We start from the raw sequence: 21,360 nt of genomic DNA on the forward strand, positions 1-21,360 counted from the left end.
ATAGAGTATGATGCAGCGTTTCAGGGGTGCCAGGGCACCATGGACAAGAGTCTGATTCTGTCATATGCCTATGGTGGAGCAAGGAGCAAGTGGGGAGAGAGTTAGTGCATACACGCCACAAGAAATGTTTTACCTTCGGGATGGTATCGAGGCCCCATATAAGCATCCAAGCTTGACGAAATGCATCAAAATCGCACGATTTTCCTAGCATATACGTCGTCTTCACAGAATAAGTACCATCCATCGAGAAAGCCCATGTTAGCATGTCATCAGGACCACGAGGACTCAAAGGGATAGCCATTATGCACTTGACTACCCTCTCAGAGAAAGATGCCGAAAGAAGATCATAATTCCAGTCCATGGTACTCTCGTCAATCAAGTCCTTCACCATAGAGACACCATCAATTACAGGAGAAGGATTTACCCACCCACTATCATCCGCAAGCCAATGGTCTTCATAAATTTTTATTTTCGATCCATCACCTACCCTCCAAATAATACCTTCTCTAATAAGAGACTTTGAACCCCATATTCCTCGCCACGAATAACTGCAATTTAATCCTAGGGAAGACTCCAAAAAATCTGAGTTTGGGTAGTACTTGCCCTTCATTACTCGCCCTAGCAGAGTGTTAGGCTTCGAGATGAGTCTCCATGCCTGTTTTCCTAGTAGTGCCTCATTGAATACAACCAAGTCCCTGAAACCCAGCCCACCCAAGCATTTTGGTCTGCAAAGAGCATCCCAATTGATCCAATGCACTCTTCTTCTGCTATCCGAATTGCCCCAAAAAATTTTTGCCGTTAGTGAACGCAAATCATCAATAACACTAGTAGGCAGTTTATAAACTCCCATGAGGTAGGTCGGTATAGCTTAGATAACTGATTTAATGAGAACCTCTTTCCCTGCTCTCGACAACAATTTCTCTTTATAGCCCTGTAACTTCTTCCAAATTCTGTCCTTCAACGCCGCAAACACCATTCTCTTTGACCTTCCGATTGCAGAGGGGATACCCAAATACTTGTCATGTTTGTTGACAAGTCGCATTTTCAGTAAATCAACCAACTCTTCTTGTTTCGACATCACCACGCCTTTGCTAAAGGAGACCTCCGATTTTTCATAATTAATTTTCTGTCCGGAAGCTGCTTCATAAATTTTGAGGATTTCAACTAACTATCTTAGAGCATTCCTCTCGGTTGGCCCTTGCAAAAAGCAAACTGTCGTCGGCAAAAAAGAGATGAGAGATTTTTGGTCCTCTCCTACTAGCACCTGCACCATGAACTAATCTGTGATCCGAGGCTTTTTCAATAAGAGTCGAGAAAGCATCTGCTACCATAATAAACAAATACGGGGACAAAGGGTCCCCTTGCCTCAAACCTCTAGAGGGAGTAACCGAACCAGTGACATTACGGTTAATAATAAAAGAGTACGAGACTGTCGAAACACAGTCCATCACCAGATTAACCCATTTCTCTGCAAAACCCATTTTTAACAACAGTTTCTCCAGAAAATACCATTCAACTCTGTCATATGCTTTGCTCATATCCAGCTTTAAAGCAATAGTCCCTTTCTTCCCCTTACTCCGATTCTTCATAGTATGAAAGATATCCATTGCAATCAAGGCATTGTCAGTAACAAGTTGTCCCGTAACAAAAGCACTTTGATTTTCCGAGATGACATTAGGCAAAATGGACTTTAGACGCATTACGATGGCCTTTGACGCAATTTTATATAGCACATTACACAAAGCGATAGGGCGGAACTCAGACATATACATAGGGGACTTGACTTTCGGAATCAAAGCGATATTAGTATTATTCACTGGTTTTGAAGAGCACGTACCATGAAGAATACTACTGACAAAACGGAACACATCCTCTCCAATCACATGCCAAAATTTTTGGTAAAAAATGGCATGACGCCCGTCCGGCCCCGGGGCTTTACATGGGTGCATAGCACAAACTGCAGCATAGATCTCGTCTTTTGTGTAGGGCCGCAGCAAAGAATCATTATCATCATCAGAAACCTTTTGTGAAACCGCTTCAAGGACTTTGTTCATATCAGGTAAGCACGGTTCCGAGGACATAAACAGATTTTCATAAAAACGTTGAGCAATATCCTCAAAGTCTTCCTCTTCTTCTTTCCATGCCCCATTCTCATCAAAAAGGCCTTTGATTTCATTTCTTTTTCTGCGTTGAGAAGCCTTATGATGAAAGTATTTTGTGTTCCGATCTCCGTCTCTAATATCAGACACTCTCGAACGAAGATACCAATATGCCTCTTGCTTATTCTCAAGCTCTTCTAGCTTTGCTTCCAGCGTCGAACAAAGCTTAATATTTTCCTCCGAAATCACCCCTCCCTGTGCTTCTTTTAATACCCTTTTTGCATCATCAATTTACCTATCCATATTTTTGAATTGTTTCCCACTCCATCTTCTAAGTGCAGCCAGCAAGCACTCCATTCTCTCGGCAATGTGGCGACCAGCAGACTCCCCCAGGCTTCTCGAATCGCACGATCACATGAGGCATCAAGGAGCCATGCTGTTTCAAATTTAAAATTCTTCTTTCCCCTCTTGCGTTTCTTCTTGGGTCGCTTGAGTCTATCAAGAATTGGTGAGTGGTCAGATTTGATACGAATAAGATGCTCAACCGAAGCTTCAGGAAAAAGATTAAACCATTCCTCATTCCCACAAAACCTGTCAAGGCGTTCACGGATCATAGTGCTTTCAGTCAAACCCTTTTCCCAAGTGAACCAATGACCCTGAAACCCAAGGTCACGCAGACTACAGTCATCCACAGCAGCCCGAAACTCATTAATTTCTCGTCTCACCGAGTCAGCCCCTCCTTCTTTCTCCTCATAACTCAAAATTTCGTTAAAGTCACCACCTATCAAGATAGGCTCTGTGAAAGAGGTGCATAACTCCCGAAGAAGTTTCCATGTTTTCCACTTGTTTCCGGACTCCGGCCAGCCATACAAGCCTACAAATCTCCAAGTCTTGCCATTAAGTTCTAACAAGTCACCACATATATGATTTTGAGACATCGAAAATAATGTAAAAGTAACCGAATCACTTTTCCTAAACAAACACAATCCTCCTGCCAAACCCATACTACTAACACCTATAGCACAGTCAAAACCAAGTTTTTCTTTTAACTTTTCCGACTCAATTTTATTTATTTTAGTTTCTGAGATGAATAGTACCTCCGGGGCATAATGTGAGCACCACCTTTTAAGTGCTTTAACTGCGCGAGGGTTGCCCACCCCTCGGCAGTTCCAACATAGGAGATTCATGGTTGTTCGCGGGGTTGGGATTTCCCAACACCCGCTACTTCATCAAGAGCCGAAGTACTGTGTACACGAGCTCGCTTTGTGTTCTCATCAACATCTATCTCATCACCCTGAAGACACTCCTTGCGTTTACCACATATAGATTCTCCACTTGCTGCTTTCCCTTCCCTGCCACACCCCTCCTTTCGAAATTTCACACCCTTCTTAGCCAAACTCTTCCTGGAGTCCGGAGCAGCCATGAAAGAGAATTGAGGAATGTGTTGACTAACCGGAAGAGTGGCTGTAATGTCCCCAACATCATCATTATTACGAGGCTCAACTTCCACGGAGGCATCTAGAGGACTCTTATTATCAATAGCACCATTTGTTTCTACCACAGAAGGAGTTGTATGCACCAAACTAACTTCCCCTGCTTCTAATTCTTTCTCTATTGACGGTTCCAGGCCCTCCATCTGTTTGCTCTCACTGGAAGGTTCTGGTTTATGAACAAATAGAACCTTCCTGCACGCCTTGACTTCTTCAACCTCCTCGATTAATTTCTGCCTTCCTTTGCGAGGCGTAGCACGAAGTCTTAGACTCCATCCAAGTCCAGGGCTCTGTTCCTCTTCAGAGCAATTCAAGCAATCTTTTTCACTATGCCCCATTACTCCACACATCAAGCAAAATAACGACAACCGTTCATACTTCAAATCAATACGTAGCACTCGACCATCCTTCCCTCTCATGTTTATGAATCTCCGCAAAGGTTTCGATATGTCAAGGTTAATTCGAACTCTCCTATATTTGTCCAGTCCAAAATCATCTTGTTCGATCTCCTGGATTTCACCCATTGACGATGTAATTGCCCTTACAATACTGTCAGATCTTTTATTGAAAGGCAAATTCTTCAGACGCACCCAGAAAGGGGAATGAGATGGCATCACATCCGATGGCTGCTCACCCCCTTTAACTTCACTCAAAACCAGCAGATTATTTTCAAAGCACCATGGGCGCCCCTCTAAAACTTTGTCTCGATCCTTCCAATGGAAGAATTGAAAGGCAAACAAATTCGTGCCAATAACACGAATCACAACTCTCTTCGATACAGCCCATGCTTGCGACATGGTCCTTTTGAAAGCATCAAAATTGTAATTTCGGTCCGTCACCAGTTTCCCCACTAACATTAGGGCAACCCGTTCCTCTGACTCCTCATCAGCGACATCACCTACATCCACAATCTCATTCTCCTGATCATGAATTCGCAATTTTGAGCATTGATTTGCTAGGTGTTCGACCATTGTTAGCCGGAGATAAGCCTCTCTCGCAAGGTAGGGCAACCTTTCTCTCGAGGTAGTATCGCCCCTCTTTTTCAAGAGAGTTTTTTTGTTACAATTGGCTATTTGGCTTAAGGTTTAATGATCTTTGTTCAGAGTAAAAATTTGAGTCATAAAGTTTTGTGTACATTTTGAGTTTGGGTCAAATGAATTCGACCTTTGGGGCTATCCAATTTTGTCACATCTTGTTATACCATTATAATACGGAGTACTAAGGATGTTAGGACTAAGGAGTATGTATATAACTATATACGTAGTATGTTTTTAATTTATATACTCCTTACTTCATATTTACCAAATTGACAACATATAATGTCTTCTAGTTAATTATTAGCTAGCAACCTCATCATTATCAGCTTTGTAACACTTGCAAAGTGTTGCAATTAGTAACAAAAGAAAAGATTTGAAGTCTTGCTAGAAACATCAATCTAGTTGGTAGAAACTAAGAGAGATCAATAATGACTAACCAACTAATCAACTAACACACAATATTCAATTAATTACAAACCAATCAACCATAATACGAATTATTGCTCAACTATACATATTTATCTTTCGAAGGGCTAATCTTTTCAGTTTTCATCAAGATTTACAACTCGTATTTCCGAATTAATCATAATTATTAGTCGTATTTAGTTTAGCTCTCTGGCAAGCTAAAACTTGATTTAATATTTACACAAAGCATATTTAAAAGGGTTAATCGGATTATTGGACAAGATTTTGGTTTAATAATATGCATTTTCTCAAGGGATTGTAAATATGCATACACATTTACTATTATTATGTATTTATGTGTATGCATATTATCAATCAAGGCCTGTGAATATTTTGGATCAGGTCATCAGTCTTGTGCTGAATGGTGTATTGTAATAATAGAGCTGTTATTAGTAAATCATTTTTGTTACCAACTTAGTTGTGTGCGGATGTAAATTATTTTAATTGGTTAAAGTTTTTGGGAATAATGTTCAACATCCGAGATCAAATCATGTCTATATCATTGTCACTTGTAGCTATACCTCTATTTGTACGTCAAAAATCAATCTTACACATGTATTTACTTTTATTTCATGACATATTCAATTGAATATTCCTCATAAACCTTTCTCTCGATTACCACATTAATTAGCATTAATGTCTCAAACAAAAATTAAGGTCTTAAGGGATTTTGGGGCCCACCTTTTTCCCTCTATTTTTCCCTTTTATTTGTTTACTTCTTTTTGACATGGCATACATACAATGGTATTGTATGTGGCAGCCCACATACAACCATTATATTTGTAGCATCACTTAGTCTTAAGGATATACATACCATGTAATTAGTCCATAAGCATCCAACACAATTAACCTTACCTTGGGAGCAACACAAATCACAAATGGAGTGTGGTGAAATTTAGGTTTTGGTCAATTCAAGATGCCGATTTAATGGTATAAAGCAATAATAATCCATGATATAATCCAGAATTCATTTTTACTTTATGGATATGCTAACTCCATTAAATAAGGAGCAAGAAATTAAATGGTACAGTAAATAATATGCTTTTGCCTTAATATAAAGTATTTGCATTTGCCAAACCCAAAGAGAAACATCTTCAAGACAGCAAGGTTAGATTAGGCATTCTAGCTATGATTAACTAATGTTTTGTAGATCACTGAATCATCACATCAAGCGGTGTACCGTACTGTTTTGGAAAGGACAAAAGAGGCATCAAAATAAAAAACTACTTATCCTGTTCTTTTCATAGGAGCAAGGTTACATACACGACAAATATACTAGCTTGCTAACTATTGATGAGATAATTATGAATATTTACCATAAATTCTTACGGAATATTTTTCCTATTTTTATACTCTGTAGTTATTATCTCAAATGAAATTGAGTATTTTCACATTTATTTCCTAATTATTAATGTTTCAAATTTATGTTAAGGTGAATTGTGACAATTAAATTGAAAAGGATTAAATACGTGTCATATATGATTATAATTTGAGGGGTTCGAGCAAAAACATGATGTAGATGTAAAAGTATTTCGAGAAAATTAGTTTGGTGTCATTTTACACGTTATTATACTCCGCATGTGTTTATAATTAATTAAGTTGACCTATAATATGTTACAAAATTGTCTATTTTTTTTTTCATGTTTCAAATAACAATAATATGTTTATATATTTAACAAGTTTGTAGTAAATAAAGTTGGATTAATGTAGGTCTATTTAAATTTGGTTGGTGGATGAGAATTCAAGCAACAATAACAATTTGAAGAAATATCTTAAGTCAATTATTTCTGTTGTCACTGATGACAATAACAAAACCAATTGGCTATTGATACAATGGTGATCGGGGCTGTACTTGGTAGGAAGAATCACCTGTTCGATTCCCTACAATAACAATTGAAGGCTTGTTATGATTTACTGAACTAAGATGAAATGAACCGAACTGATTGGAGCTGAACTAAAACGAATTGTTTATGAGAGAAGAAAATTAGGAACTGAACTAATTGGAGCTGAACAAAACAAAAATTGAGCTGAAGAGAACAGGTCTTGAGAGGGAATTGAAATAAACTTAATCACTCTTAACTGAGCCACAAATCTGAATTAACCCATAGGGTGATCCGGGTGAAATACCAAAAAAATCATGATAATAACAAGACTAATCTTACTTTTAGATATTATGCTAGTACAATGCCTATAGAGGTCTAAAGATATTACTGAACACTAGTTATTATCATCAATGATTAAATTAAGGAAAATGATAAGCATAGTCATAAGAGCTATCATCTATATATAAGAAACTAAATAAGGAAATATTTAGGACTAATTAACATTAATTACACCGAATTGTGTGTGATTTTGTCATGAATTATAAACTTTCATTTTAGGAAGTATATTTAAGGCTTATACTACCTCCGTTACATATTATTTGCAACGATTTGACATAAAGTAGAGAGGAAAAATGTCTAATCGTTACAAGTAATATGTAACGGATGTAGTATATAGCTAAGGGATACATACGTAGAATATCATTACCCTAAAATTAATTATTCGTAGATACTTCATCCTAAAATATTACTCCGTAACACCTATTACTGTCATACATGACAAAAACAATTATAAATAGAAATTTTTTCATAATTAATAACAAAATCAATTATTGATAGAGATTTTTTCATAATTTGGATCAAGTAGTATCAAGTACTTTAAAAACAAGTTGAATACACTTTTAATTCACCTTATTTTTACTTATTTGACTAATCTTAACTTATTTTTATTTCAATTTGATTTAATTTAAACTTATTTAATCCACATAAGACCATACAAGATAGGTAGATAGGTAAATTAATTAGGATTACTCGAATAGTCCTAGTCAACCGACCCAATAGTGACCTCTACCTATACGGCTTTATTAATTTTAAACATTTAGCCATTGTCTTAAAATGGTACAGTAGGACATACACGATTTGGTATATGTTTATACACCTATATTCAGTAAATTCCGATTTCTGACTTAATCACATGTGCAATAATTTCTCCTACCCTTCAACTTTTTTTTTTTTTTTAAATGCCGACAATTAATTTAACTTTTTTAAGTTATAATGTACGTTACCTTCTCTTTCTCTCTCCTCCATCTCTGACACTTACCAGTGCATCATTGGACTTAAAACTTCAACTCACTCTCATTGGAGAGAGAGAGAAACAAACCTAGACTTAGAGAGAGAAACTAGAGAGAGAAAAAGTTATGTAAATGGGATGAATGGTTTTGAAATGCAGCTGGGTTTTAGTACCCTTTCTTTGCTGCTAATCCACAAGTTTTAGGAGTTGGTTGTGTTTAATTAATGTTTGGTAAGTTTTTATTTTTATGCTCATTCAAAAACTTTGTTGTATACATTCATTATTCCATTTTTTTTGGGTGTTTTTTGTGGTTGATTCATGATGATTGTATTAATGTATCTTTGTTATGATTTAGATTAATGGGTTGGTAATAGTTTTGCAAATTTTTTGGATTTTTTTTGGGTTGATTTTTGAAGATCCTAATTGGATATCAATTTTATGGGTTGATGTTGATTCAAATTGAAATTAATCAAAAATTGAAATCTATGTTGCTTGGACTCGACCACCATGTGGTACGTGTTCAAGTGTCAAACTGGGCTATTTTGTAAAGGTTTTCTAATGGATTTGGTAAAAAATGAAGGGTTAAGTAATTTGGCTATGTACGAGTGTTGAGTATCTGATATGGGTATGTGAGATAAAATGAACATTCCGAGTAACAAAGGAAGAAATTTCTTAATGTGTGAATTGAATTTATAGCAAGTTAATTAGTTTACTTTTCACATTGTAGGTTGAAAAGTTTGAAAGTATGGTTTGGAAGTTGGAAGTGGTGTAATTTGCTTTGGGAGTGTTAAGGGTTAATTGTTTCCTGGTATTCTGGCCTGGGAAAACCTTCATTACTGGTGTGGAGACCAGCCTCTAGCAAGGTCGAAACCCGCCGCTTGGCTGCTTCTGGCAGCAGTCATGGGGACTCTATTGCATTCAGAGTCGAGGCGGTTATATTCGTGGTGGTGGGATAGCCATGTTAGCCCCAAGAACTCTAAATGGCTTCAGGAAAATCTTAAAGGTAACTATTCTCTTAAAAAATGCTCAAATATGATTTTTTTTGACATTGTTTTTGTTTTCTGCATTTGATTGTTTGTTCATTTTTCTAGCTTGAAGTTAATCAAAAGTAAAATATGTTGTATTAACTTTTGACATGCTTGTTGATTAATCGAGTCTGTTATTGTGTCTCTTTTGTTTTGGTCCGGTTGCGATGCCTTCTATCATGTTTGATTTGAAAAGCATTGAGATTTTTAATTTTAAAACTGTATTTGAACCTCAATTCAAAATCATGTGGTTCACTGGTAATTTCAAAATCTTCAAGGCTCGTGATTCGTGAAATGTGAAATCTTACTATCTTAGTTGTGAAAGTCTCTTGGTTTTGTAGTACTGGCATTTCAGAAGCTTTGGTAACTAATTTTACATTATATCTAAATGATTTAAGTGTATGAGCATATGTTGTTATCAATATTGGTAATTCTGATGAAAAGTACTTCCTTTAATTTGAAATAATAGCTGCACTTTTAGTTTTGCAATATATATATATATCCCGACCTTAAGGTCCTTAACCACATACTTTAGTACGGAGTAATTGTTATCTACTGTAGTCAAATGTATTTAGTCATGATATCATGGGCAAAGTTGTGCGTTGTCAATCATGATAGTCAAATAAAATAATTATTTTGAATCAAAACAAATACTACGTATCCTCCATATCTCTTAGATGTTACAAGTAACATGTACTAGTTTGTGCAAATATTAAGATAATAGGAGAGACAGTGTTGATGTGGTGAAAAAGAGGTGGTAAAGTAAGAGAGAGTGTAAAAAAGTTGGTATAAGGAAAAGATAGATAAATTAAGAGAAATTGAAAACGTGTAGATATTGTGGGGTAGGGGGGGGGGTGGTAAGAGGGTAAAATGTATTTGCCAAAAGTAACAAACTGCTAATGTTAAGAACTTTTAGATACAGACCGAAAAGAGAAGTGTTAAAATCATTCAGAAACGGAGGTAGTTAGTATTGTGAGATATGCAGCTATCTTATATTCCTGTAGAAAATGAAGCAAGCAATATCTTGTAAACTCATGTAGACTTGCATAATATCTACTTAATTTTGATATAATATGTGTCGCCCATGAATATTCTTGTTTCTATGCTGATTTGTTGCATTAACGGATGGATCATAAAGGTTTGGTAGTTACTTTTATCACCAATCATTTGTCTAAGTCACGTTCCTTTTTTTTTGGGCAGATATGGATTCCAAAGTAAAAGCAATGATTAAGCTCATAGAAGAGGATGCTGATTCATTTGCTAGGAGGGCTGAGATGTACTATAAAAAGCGACCTGAGCTTATGAAACTGGTTGAAGAATTCTACAGAGCTTATCGTGCATTGGCTGAAAGATATAACCATGCCACTGGAGAGCTCCGCCATGCCCATAGAACAATGGCACAAGCTTTTCCTGACCAATTACCATTTGCACTAGCTGATGATGCAGCCTCGAGTTCTGAGTCAGAGACTTCTGAAACACATCCAATTCGGACTACATTTGATTCCGATAATTTTCAGGGGCACTCAGCTTCCAGTTCACAAGGCAGTGGAACCAGCAGGAAGGGTCTGAAACAGCTTAATGATATGTTCCGTTCAGCTGAAGTTGGGCCAGAAGAGTCAAGTACTGCTGATAGTAGGCCTGAAGGTGGCCAAAATTGGCAAGAAAGTGGAACGAAAGAGAGGAGTTCAAGTGGCATTTTATCTCAGTTAACTAAGGAGAATCAGAAGTTGAAGAGCCAGGTTCTTAATGAATCTGAGCGAGCAAGTAGAGCTGAAAGTGAACTGGAAAACTTGAGGCAGACCATTGCTGAGCTTGAAGCTGAAAGAGATTCTATATTCCTTCAGTACCAGCAGATTCTGGATAACATATCTAGTTTGGAAAAAGATCTTAATCATGCCCAAAAAAGTTCTGGAGATATTGATGGGATAGTGTCTGAAGCTAAGGTCGAGATTCAAGCATTGAGAGAAGCCCTTACAAAAATGGAAGCTGAACGAGATTCAAGTCTTATGCAATACAGACAAGTTTCAGAAAATCTAGCTGCTGTTGAAAGTTCACTTTCTCAAGCTTGGGACGATTCAAAGGGTTTGACTGAGCGGGCTGCTGAAGCAGAACATGAATGTCAAAATTTAAAGCAAGAGCTTGCAACATTACAAGCTGAGAAAGAAGCTGCTGAGCTTCAGTACAAAGAGTGTCTAGAAAAAATAGCTGCTCTAGAGAAAAGACTTGCAGAAGCATTGGAGAGCTTGAAACTACTCAGTGTGCAGTCAGAAAAGGCTGAGAGTGAAGTAAAGTCCTTGAAGGAGGAAGTTGGCAGAGTGATTGGAGAGAGAGATGAAGTTGCTCTTCGTTACAAACAGAGCTTGGAGACTATCTCTAAGCTACAGCTTGAGTTGAGTGAAGCTCAGGCAGATAATATTCGGCTTAATTCCCAGATGTTGCTGAATACTGCTAAACTGAGGGGTGCTGAGGATAAGTGTGATCTGTTGGACAAAATGAATGAAACTTTACAGTCAGAAGCACAAAAGTTAGTGATGAAAATAGCAGCAGCAGACCAGATACTTTCAGAAAAGGAGACTGAATTGGAAAAATTGAAGACCAACTTACAAGAGGAACACACTCGATTTGTTCAAGTAGAAGCTACTCTACATAGTCTTCAGGATCTACACGCTCAATCCCAAGAGAAGCAGAATGCCCTTACATCGGAACTCAAAAATGGGCTCCAAATGATGAATGACCTTGAGATATGCAAACAGGATCTCGAAGAAGAGGTTCGACGACTGAAGGATGAAAACCAAACCCTGAATGATTTGAATTCTTCCTCCTCTATCTCACAAAACAGTCTCCATGACGAGATGTTGAGACTAAAGGAAGTCAAAGAAAAACTTGAAGCCGAGGTTAAACATCAAGCTGATCAAAGTGATGCTCTTCAGTTTCAGGTTCACAATTTAAAAGAAGAAATCGAGGGCTTGTATAAGAGATATCAAACTCTCATGTTACAAGTGCAGTCTGTTGGTCTAGATCCAGAATGCTTTGCTTCATCAGTCAAGGACTTGCAAGATGAGAATTCGAGGCTTAAGGATTTGTCTATAAAGGATATGAATGATAGAGAAGCTCTTGTAAAAAAGTTGCAAGACATGGAAGAGCTTCTTAAAAAAAATGCAGATTTGGAATCCTTATTGTTGGAGGTAAATGCCGAGCTGCAAAGATCCAAGGAGAAGGCGCAGGCTCTGCAGGAATCTTGTCATGACCTTAATGAAGATAAGTCATCCATGGTTGCTGAAAAATCTGCCCTTCTTTCCCAGTTACAATCAATCACTACAACTATGCAGAGTCTCTTGGAGAAAAACACCTTGTTGCATAATTCCTTCTCAAGTGCAAATGCTGAGCTGGAAGGTTTACGAGCTAAATCAAAGGGCTTGGAGGATTTTTGCCAGCTACTCTCTAGTGAAAAATCTAATCTTCTGGATGAGAGAAGTGGCCTGGTTTCTCGGCTGGAGATTGTGGAGCAGAAGCTGGAGAAGTTGGAAATAAGATTCACAAACTTAGAAGACAAATACATGGATCTTGAAAAGGAGAAAAAATCGACGCTTAGTCAAGTAGATGAATTAAGGATTTCACTTGATTTTGAAAAGCAAGAACGTGCAAGTCTTGTGCTGACAAGTGAATCAAGGTTATCAGGACTGGAGGGCCGCATCCATGATCTGCAAGAAGAAAACAAGTATAGGAAGAAGGAATTTGAGGAGGAGCTAGAGAAAGCTGTCAATGCTCAGGTTGAGATTTTCATTTTGCAGAAATTTATTCAAGATATGGAAGACAAAAACTACTCGCTTCTGATTGAGTGCCAGAGACATATTGAAGCTAATAAAGCTTCCGAGAAGCTGATTACAGAACTAGAGAGTGAGAACATGATTCAAGAAGTGGAAGCTGAGTTCTTGTTGGACAAAATCGGAGCGCTGAGGACAGGAATCAATCAAGTTCTGAAGGCACTTGAGATCAAATATGGCAGTGAAATTGAAGCCGAGCAAAGTTTTGTTCCATGTATACTTGCCAGTATTCGAAACATCAAACACTCCTTGTCAGAAAGCAAGGATAAGAATCAGAAGATATTGTTTGAGAAATCCATTCTGACAACAATACTCGGGCAGCTGAATATTGAATGTGCAGAACTTTCATCCAGGAAGATCGTTCTTGAGCAGGAGTCTCAAACATTGGCTCAAAAACTTGTGGTGGTTGAAGACGAGAAACGTCAACTTCTGGAGAGGAGCAGGCAGCTGAGTATGGAATTAGATGAGAGAGAGAAACGGGAAGAAGCCTTGAACGCTAAGGTGGAGGACTTACATGTGAAGCAAACACAACTACAAGGTGCATATGTTTCACTCGAGGAGGAAAATCTGTCTGTTTTCGACGAAAACAGGTGTTTGCAGGAGGAGTTATCGCACATTAAGATGGAAAAGAACATCTTAGAAGAGGAAAGTAGTTACATCATTGTTGAGGCCCTAGCTTTCAATTATCAGTCTATGATCTTGAAGAGCTATGGTATTGAGAAATCTTGGGAGTTGGAGGAAGTTTTCGAAGAGATGAATTCCCTGGGAAAAGCTTTCAAGGATCTTGAAAGTAAATCCATAAAATTGGAGGAAAATCTGTTAGTTAAGGAAATGGAGAATGTGGCCCTGAAAGCATCGATGAAGGAGTTGGAGGATATGCAACTTGAACTCAGTGCTCGTAATGATCAGTTAAGACATGAAATTTCTGATGAGAGGGAGTTGGTAAACCAAAAAGATAGAGAACTTTCAGAATTTGAGTTAAAGCTTCAAGCAGCAGATGATGTAAATGCAGAATTGTGCTGTACTGTTCAGTATCTTGAAAAGGATTGTGAAAATTTAGAAGTTACAAGGACAGTTTTACAGCAACAGATGGATGAACTGTCCAAAGATAACAAATATCAGGAGAAGGAAATTGTTTCTCTTCGTGATGCTAATGGAAACTTGGAGTCTGAAGTAGGCAAGCTACATGAAGAGATAGAAGAATATAAGATAAGAGAAGTGATCTTGGCCTCAGAGCTGCATGAAAGAAGTAATGAATTTGAACTCTGGGAGGCTGAGGCAGATTCCTTCTATTTTGATCTCCAGATTTCTTCTGTACGCGAAGTTCTGTTTGAGAACAAGGTTCATGATCTGAGCAGCTTATGTGTGTGCCTTGAAGATGTAAGCAATCAAAGAAGTTTGGAGGTCGAGACTATGAAACAAAGAGTTACCTCACTTGAAAGTGAAGCCGAGGCTCTCAGATCCCAGCTTACTACATGCCTACCACTTATAGCCTCTCTTAAGGATAGCGTTGCGTTGCTCGAGAAAAATCCACTCATGCAGTCTAAGCTACATACTGCTTCCACTGCAGAAACACAAGTAATGATCTTATTCCCTCCCTTATTTCTTATGTTTTGTTATACTTATATTAACCATGTCTTAATAATCCTAAATTTGTTATAACATTCTTTAATCAAGTTTTGTTGCTCAACTGCTTAATGGGGTCTCTTGTAGATTATGATTGGCGTTTTTTTGTAAAGTAATATAAATAAAATTAAGGTTTATCAAATAGGTAACTGGTATTGTAGCGAGGTTATAAAATTAAGATTTATCAAATTGCAATATATTCATTTTTTTTTGTTTAATTTTTAATTGTTTATGTTGGCTGTCTAGGAATAGAATGCATGTTGCAAATTGCTGGATTGATGTACAAGTACACTGATACTGATGTAATATCTGCCTAATATTCCAACATTGATTGTACTGACAGTAGACACAAGCTAACTACAAATAGGCCTCTATTGTTCAAAAACTATTATAGTTTTCAATTCTGCTATTATTCTTTTTTGACCAAAATCTTTGGCCTTTGACTTAAAAACATCTATATTTATCATCTCATTTTTGGAAACTCTTTTTCAAACAATTCCTGTCATATACAAACTATCAAACTTTCATGAAATTTATTATTTGACACTACAAATTATTTTTGTCTATGTAACCTGTCTAGTTTATTTATGGGACAATTGATAGGTAATAGAGTGAAGTCAATAGAAAAGACACAAATAAAAATATACTACCTCAGTTTCATAGTGTTTTGAATATGTTTCATTTTTGTCCATTTCATGATGTTTTTAACATATCTACTTTATTACATTTTGACAAATTTCTATTACTACATTTCCCCTCTTACCTCACAATATTTACACCTTTTCACTCACTCTCTTACACCCACTCACCATTTTCATTCTCTGACTTTATCCAATATTTTTTTTTCCTCTACACTACCCAATTTTTTATTCTCTCTCCTTTGCCTTAATTAGCAAACAGTGAATGTTAGAAACATTAGAAAACGGAAGTAGTGCATTAAATCCTTTGATGTGCATGGTCTATTCATTTGGGATGTGCAGTTATCTGTAATTGGATGTTATTCAGGACAATGAGCGTACAATACTATGAATGATATTCATACATTAGTGTCATGTAATCAAGTAATTCCTTGTTGTACATTAAAATATGCATGTTGAAATTGCATTAATTTGTATTCTTGTATACAGGGAATTTTGGACCAGACAGAAGAAAGTTCAGCATCTTCAAGTAGCTATTTTGAGCTGCGGAAACTGCAGGACAGAATCAAGGTGATAGAAGACATATTGCAAAAAGAAAAGGAAATGGTTGCCATGCAGGAACAATCAAATAACTATGTCAGACTTGAAGCTGCATTTAAAGAGATTAAAGAACTAAAATCAAGAATTAACTCTCACTACCAGGAGGAGCATCGGCGCAGTAGCCGGGTATCCATATCGGAAACTTGTGAAATCAGAAGTGGGGAAGAGATGAAGGATATACCTCTTGACCAAGCATCAGGCCGTTCATTCCAGAGCGTCAGTAAGAGAGGCAGTGCTGGATCTGATGATCAGATGCTTGGGCTATGGGAAGCTGCAGAAGAAGATAGCTGCCATGATCAAGTGATCGGTGAAGTGCTCGAACAAGGAACTGATACCATCGAAGATGAAATTGTGAACCAATCTACTTTGAATCCGACTCCAGAATCACAATTTGAGAAAGAATTAGGAGTTGATAGACTAGAACTGTCAAATAGAGGTGCTCAGTTGACTAGAAAAGGAACGAAGAAAAAGGTTTTGGAGAGACTTTCTTCTGATGCACAGAAGTTGACAGGCTTACAGGTTTCGGTCCAAGAATTAAAGAAAACAATGGAGCCAAAGAAGAGAAGGAAGAAAGGTGAAGATGCGGATTACGACACTTTCAGGGGGCAATTACAGGATGTGGAGAATTCTGTCGTCCACTTAATGGATGTCAATGCTGAGTTGATTAGGTGCATCGAGGAACGCTCAGTCACTACAGAGGTGAGGGGTGAGAGAATATCAGAAGAGGCTGAGAGTACCTGGCAAAAGAGAGTCTCGGAGCAAGTACGGAAGGAGGCAGAAAATATTGGGAAACTGGAGGTAGAGATGCAGAAAATGCAGTACGTGCTGCAGAGGCTGAAGGACGAAAAGAAGAGCAAAGGCAAAGAGAATGGTTCCAGAAGCAGTGCATCAGTTGTGTTGAGGGAGTTTTTTTACAGTCGCGTGCGCAAGAATAAAAAGCAAAAGAAACCCCGTTTCTGTGGCTGCTTGAGACCTACAGCTACGAAAAACTGAGGCAGTCTTGTGAAATATATCTTGTTCAGCTTGGTTGAGCATTTTACTAGAGCTCCTAGAGTCACTGCTCACTCTACATTGCAGGATCAGTCCTTTTTTGTTGGGACCCCCTGCAATTTTTAGGATTAGAGTCAGGAAACATTCTGATCTAATTGTATTAGATTCTGAACAACTTTTAATTCCTAGTTTATGATTGAGTGTTGTAGCAATTGAAACTCCCCTAATGTATGACTTTTGTGTTTCTACCCCTGATTTTACATACTAATATCATTGTTCAGTATATGAATAAAGGGGATAATGAACAGCCTAATTTATGTGTGTTGTGCACTTGTGCTGCTAAAAGCCTGTATTAGACGGACTTAATTACGTGATGATTATACGAAGTATTACATTTAGACTGTATGGGTGTATGATTGGGCCTGTACTATGGAGTTTTAATGGAGTAATACATTTAGAAAGATAAATTCCTAGTAGTGTTTGATATGTATTTAGTAGAAGCAAAGTAACATAATTTGGATCAAATAGCTAGACACAATCTATTTACTATTATCAAAATGCTCTCATAAAATGATAAAAATATATACTAAGGCACTTATCATAGTTTCATTAATAACAACAAAAATCCAATCATAGAATAACAACATTATTAACCTATAAATAATCTTGTTGGACATCCATATATATATTAATGCATGCATCGAATTAAATATGATAAGGAGTTCTAATTATATATAGATGAAAAGATCTGAAACTCAGATTCTAAATAATTAAACAAGTAAGAAATGAAATATTCCTCAGAAGATCCAAAATGGTGTTCTATAAAATAACATCTGAGGTTATATAGTCCAATTTATTAAATTTAACAACACATGAAAATAATACAATTACATGGCCCAAAGAAGTATTGCTAAAAAATAACATTAATATTGGCACATTGACTTTCATTTTATTACATTTGCTCACTAATATTCTATTTGGTCAAGGTCAATTTAATTCAACACATTTCTCTTCCATAACAAAATAATACAAATTTGAAAACAAATGATAATAAAAAAAATTTTAAACCGAATTTTTCGCATCAACCATGCTGAAGCTAGGTTGCAGGACCAGTAGTAATTACACATGCACAGAATTTAGTGGTTACACATGTGGAGGAGTATATTTAGGCGCAGGTGGTGGTGGTGGTGGTCGTCGAGGAGGTACGGGTACATATGGAGCATAATTTTTTGACGGAGGTGGGGGTGCTCGACGTGGAGGCACCGGCACTTGTGGAGCATTGTATTTTGTAGGAGGTGGTGATGGTCGCGGCAGAGGTGGTGGCCGCGGTGGGGGACTTCCTACACATTTGCAACTTGGAGGGTGGGATAAGAAGGCCTTACACTCTGTAGAAGATTTTTGTGACAACCAAAAATCTAGACAATTATTCTCATCATTTTTATCCATAATCATTAAGCACTGAATCGGTTCTTTAGTAATGTAATTATTAGCATAAGTGAAGTTTTCCAACTTAGGCAAATCACAAATGCTGTTTGGAATTTCCCCATAAAATTTATTATTTGCAACATTAAGCTGCTCTAAGCTCTGCATCCTTCCCATACTTTCAGGTAATGTGCCTGTTAGATCGTTAGAGCTTATGTCGAAAACGGTTGCTTGGTTCAACCCCCCAATACTTGTAGGTAAACAACCTTTTAGCCCTATGTTCATGAGAATAACTTCGTCGAGGGTTCTTCCCATTTTGGAAATTTCTGATGGGAAACACCCTTTAAGGTTGTTGTTAGCCACAACGAGCACGGAAACAGGGGAGTTTCCAATGGTGCTAGGAAGGGGTGAGGAGAATTGGTTGTTGTTCAAAAAAAGAGCATCAAATTTTAAGTTGAAGAGTTGAGGAGGGATTACACCCTCGAACTGATTGTAACGAATGTCGAGGAATTTGAGAGATGGAAGATTTAGGAAAACAGAAGGAAAAGGGCCACGGAACAAGTTGTTACTTAAATCAAGCTCAAAGAGAAGCTTGCACCGCGAAAGGAAGGAAGGGATATTACCGGAAAATTTGTTTGAGCTGAGGTGAAGGAGCGCGAGGTCAGGTAAAAGGTCGAGTCTATCAGGTAATGAACCTGAGATTGTGGCGTGGTTAAGATCGATTCCTGCAACAGTGATAACATTACCATTGTCGGGTGCTGGTGCACAGAATACACCTTGGTAGCTGCACACATTGTTGCCTACCCAATTCGAGGTAAACCCGAAAGGGTCAGAGGTGAAAGTTTTCTTCCATGCTTGCAGAGCAGTGAATGCATTCTGAAGCCTTACACCTCCTGGTGATGATTTTTGAAACGTTGTAGTTTGATTGAATGATGAAGAACTACTTCGATTGGACGACCATTGTTCAAATGATGAGCCATTTTGATCAAATGATGAAGATGAACTTGTTCGATTTGATGAAGATTGTTCAAATGAAGAAGATTGTTGTTGTAGTGAGGGAGTTGGAAGAGAAAGTATGACAAAAGTAGTAGCCCAAAGGGCTAAAATTAATGTTGGTTTAAGGTAATAATTCATAATTATAGTGATATTAATGTTTGGGATGAAGAATTTCTATGTTTGTGCAGATATATATAGAGGGAGTTTGTGTAACAAGTTTGACTTGAAATGTGAAGTACAACGAAAGCTCGCATGTAACAGAAATACAGAATAAAGCAAAATAATTATGCATATGATATAATATGTTATACCTATATCTTAGGTTTATTTTATACAAGTAAAACAACTGTAATTTATTTTTTAATACGCGAGTTTTCATTGTCAACTTTTCTAGTAAATATGTAGTATAATATTTGCTAAATTAATTAAAAAAAAAAAAATGTATACTTACTTTGTATTACCAATTATTGATTTGTGCACCCAATGAATATAAAGACTAAATTTAAAAAATAAATAAATTTAATTAAGACTAAAACAAAAGAACACAAATTCTTAATAAACATATGAGTCAAAACGAATGAACATGAATCCAAAAAGCAACAAAAAAACATAAACAAAAAACATGTTTATAAATTTTTAAGTACAAAGAACATATATCATCTTTGCATCAAAATTATATCTAAAACAATATAATTCATAACCAAAACACACAATTTTTTTTTTATTATTCAAAAATGAAAAGAACATGAGTTGTATTTAAAAAAAAAAAAATTATAACAACATATAGTCCAAATAAAAGAGTAAAGAGTATATCTACAACCTTTAAAAGTGAGAAGTTGAGAAAGATTAGGAGTTTTGACAAAAATTAGTGAAAATTAGTGAAAGGAATAGTGCAATTGACCATATTTTTCTCATACTTTGTTGGTAATTGCAAAAATGCCATCAAATCCTTGAATTTTGTTGACTTTCATCTTTTTTTGATGACTTTTTTGACCTTTTTGTCAAAAATAAGTTGTGAAATGTCCAAAATTAACTTTTTCTTTGTTGGTTATTGCAAATTTGCCATCAAGTTTTGTTGATTTTTTTTGACTATTTAAAACTTTATTGACTTTCATTAGTATAATTGTGGTTTATGTGTTTTAATTAATATTAAGTGATGAGGTGTACATAGCTTTGTTTGTTTAATTAGTTTAATGTAATAACATAAAGTATTTAGCTTTTAGTTTGTTTTAAGGCATGTGTTTTTTGAGTGGGTTAGGTTTACATATATACATATATACATATATGTGTATATATATATATATATATATATATATATATATATATATATATATATATATATATATATATATATATATATATATATATATATATATATATATATATATATATATATATATATATATATATATATATATATATATATATATATATATATATATATATATATATATATAACTTCATTGTGAGATAACTTAAACACAATTACTGGAGTTTTTTCGATTGCAAAATTTCAAGTAATAGAAGTTATTTCAATTATCAAGTTATTTAACGAAAAAAACAGGTAGTTTTGCATGCATCCATTAATTTAGAAGTTGATTAGTGCATGATTATTGCATTTTGTATGGTAATTAATCGGTGAAATTTAGTGTGATTAATAATTCTATATGATTTTAGTGTGTAAGTTCACTTGCACGTATTATTTTTTTGTTTTATTTTGATTTTGATGATAATGTTTAATTGATTTTTTGCATGTAAATTTATGAGTTTAAAATTTAAGAATTATGTTATGTGTTCGATTTTGATGTGTGAGTTTACTTGCATATATTGTTTGTCTATTTGATTTTGATGTTTTAATATGGTTTTATTTAACATGAGATGCTAATTAATTTACTGATTTATTGCATGCATTTTAGATTGATGACATATATGTCTATGTTATTATTTGTTTGCATTTATTTTGTGTGATTTGGTTAGAATTTATTTGTGACACTAAGTTTATTCTTAATTTGTGCATGCATTTAGATTGGATGATCA

At 36.0% G+C, this 21,360-nt stretch overlaps 1 protein-coding gene and 1 pseudogene across 1 annotated transcript; one reads left to right on the plus strand and one right to left on the minus strand.

Annotated features, from left to right (window-relative positions):
- Positions 1-8,057: 8,057 nt before the first annotated feature.
- On the plus strand, positions 8,058-17,218 carry LOC145632067 (protein NETWORKED 1A-like). The gene is made up of 4 exons (XM_081684338.1): positions 8,058-8,433; positions 8,930-9,205; positions 10,428-14,629; positions 15,805-17,218. The coding sequence occupies exons 2-4, from the start codon at positions 9,103-9,105 to the stop codon at positions 16,906-16,908; spliced, it is 5,409 nt and encodes a 1,802-aa protein (XP_081540464.1). The 5' UTR covers positions 8,058-8,433; positions 8,930-9,102; the 3' UTR covers positions 16,909-17,218.
- An 830-nt stretch (positions 17,219-18,048) lies between these two features.
- Positions 18,049-19,461, minus strand: LOC145632817 (leucine-rich repeat extensin-like protein 6 pseudogene; annotated as a pseudogene).
- Between the last annotated feature and the right edge of the window lie 1,899 nt (positions 19,462-21,360).

The sequence above is a fragment of the Chenopodium album genome, chromosome 5, assembly GCF_948465745.1.
Source record: "Chenopodium album chromosome 5, dcCheAlbu1.1, whole genome shotgun sequence".
NCBI lineage: Eukaryota > Viridiplantae > Streptophyta > Magnoliopsida > Caryophyllales > Amaranthaceae > Chenopodium > Chenopodium album.